The sequence below is a fragment of the Athene cunicularia genome (genome assembly GCF_003259725.1).
Source record: "Athene cunicularia isolate RWA chromosome 12 unlocalized genomic scaffold, athCun1 chr12_part1, whole genome shotgun sequence".
NCBI lineage: Eukaryota > Metazoa > Chordata > Aves > Strigiformes > Strigidae > Athene > Athene cunicularia.
In genome coordinates this window covers 504,302-505,686 of record NW_020799116.1, presented here as the reverse complement: position 1 = coordinate 505,686, position 1,385 = coordinate 504,302, and the positions used below count along the sequence as shown (strand labels likewise).

The 1,385-nt window shown below is 44.7% G+C and overlaps 1 protein-coding gene across 3 annotated transcripts in view; it reads left to right on the top strand.

The window, feature by feature from the left end:
* IFT122 (intraflagellar transport 122) overlaps positions 1-1,092 on the top strand; it is a 31,915-nt gene extending 30,823 nt beyond the window's left edge. For all 3 annotated transcript variants that reach the window (XM_026857573.1, XM_026857575.1, XM_026857574.1), the window contains one exon: positions 642-1,092. In XM_026857573.1, the coding sequence (XP_026713374.1) occupies positions 642-731 (90 nt within the window). In that variant the 3' untranslated portion in view covers positions 732-1,092. The remainder of the gene's footprint in view (positions 1-641) is intronic.
* Positions 1,093-1,385: the final 293 nt, after the last annotated feature.

Genomic DNA, 1,385 nt, shown 5'->3' with positions numbered 1-1,385 from the left:
CGGAAAAAAGGGAAGAAAACCACCACACCCTACCGAGAACCCTAGGGCTGAAACAATTCTTATAATTGAAACCTTGTTCTTCAAAATGTATTCAACAAATTCCTGAATGATGTAGAGGCAGAGAAGGGAATGAAAACCTAAAACGAAGCTGTGGGATGCACAGAGGAACAGCTGCCTTCTGAGGTAGCTGAACTTGAGACGTTGCACTGACAGCAAGCCAGGGCCTCCCGAGCAAACCTGGGCTGAACAGCAAACATGATGCAGATTTATTTCTTTTCGCTCCGTCTCCGACTTCCAGCCTCGCCTAGCAGGGAAAGTTGGTCAGTAACTAAGTTAGCTTGTGGTTCAGTCCCTCTCCTTCCCCTCTCAAGAATCACTGTTTGAAATACTGGAATCGAGTCACATTTGCTTACACAGAAACTGTCTAATTTTTGTCCTTCATTCTGCAAAAAGTAATGACTTGGTTTGTGCCTCTTGAGCAGCATCAGCAGTGGTCTCTGGAACGCTTTTGCTGCTGTGTGCTAAAGCAGCTGGAAGAGGCCAGAACGTCAGTGCCCTAGCGAGGCCGTTGAGCTCAGTTTGTATTTTCTTTGAGCAAGTCACGGGCTTAACTTGTCCCTAAATCTGTTCCCAATTAACAGATGTTTCACACAGAGGACTATGAGCTTCTCGTACTCCAGCATAACTGTTGTCCCTTCTGTCGACGGAGAATAGATGAGTCAAACCAATGAAGAAAAACAATCTTATACCTCCACGAACAGACTTCCCCGTGGGCTTGGCAGAGCACTCCCTGAGCTCACAAGAGTTTTCCTGAAGAGCTTAGTTAGGTCATCTTGTTCCATTTTGTACAGAAAAGTGGAACTGAGTTGAAGAAATGTAACTATTTTTATATAATGATGTCTGTCGTTTGTGAATATCCTACATTTCCCAGGCAAGCAGCTGAAGTGCACATAATTTTATAGGAATATTTCTAGGGTCAAGTTCAACCTTGAAGTAATTGTTTTTACTCCAACTTGTGTTAGGACTGGATTTGCTCCTTAATATGTACCTGTTATTGATGGATCTTCAAATAAACAGGACTATCTTTCACTATTCTTTGTCTTGGAATTTGCTGTAGTGATGCTTCCTCTGGGCTTGATTTTTTTTTTTTTTTTTTTCCTTTCTATTGCACTTAGGCAAGAGGAGCATTGGAGTTTAGAGCTCTTAAAATGTGGTCTTAGGAGTTACTGCTCCTGGCATTGAGGGCCATCTCAGCCACCCTGAGGAGCGGGTGCGAAGCTTTTGATGTGTGTAGAATTCCCCCTCGTGGAAGTGCAGAATGCCAGGTTGTGCCTGGCAATGGGCATTGTGCCTTACGCTGCCCAGACCCGGGGACCCCGGCCGCC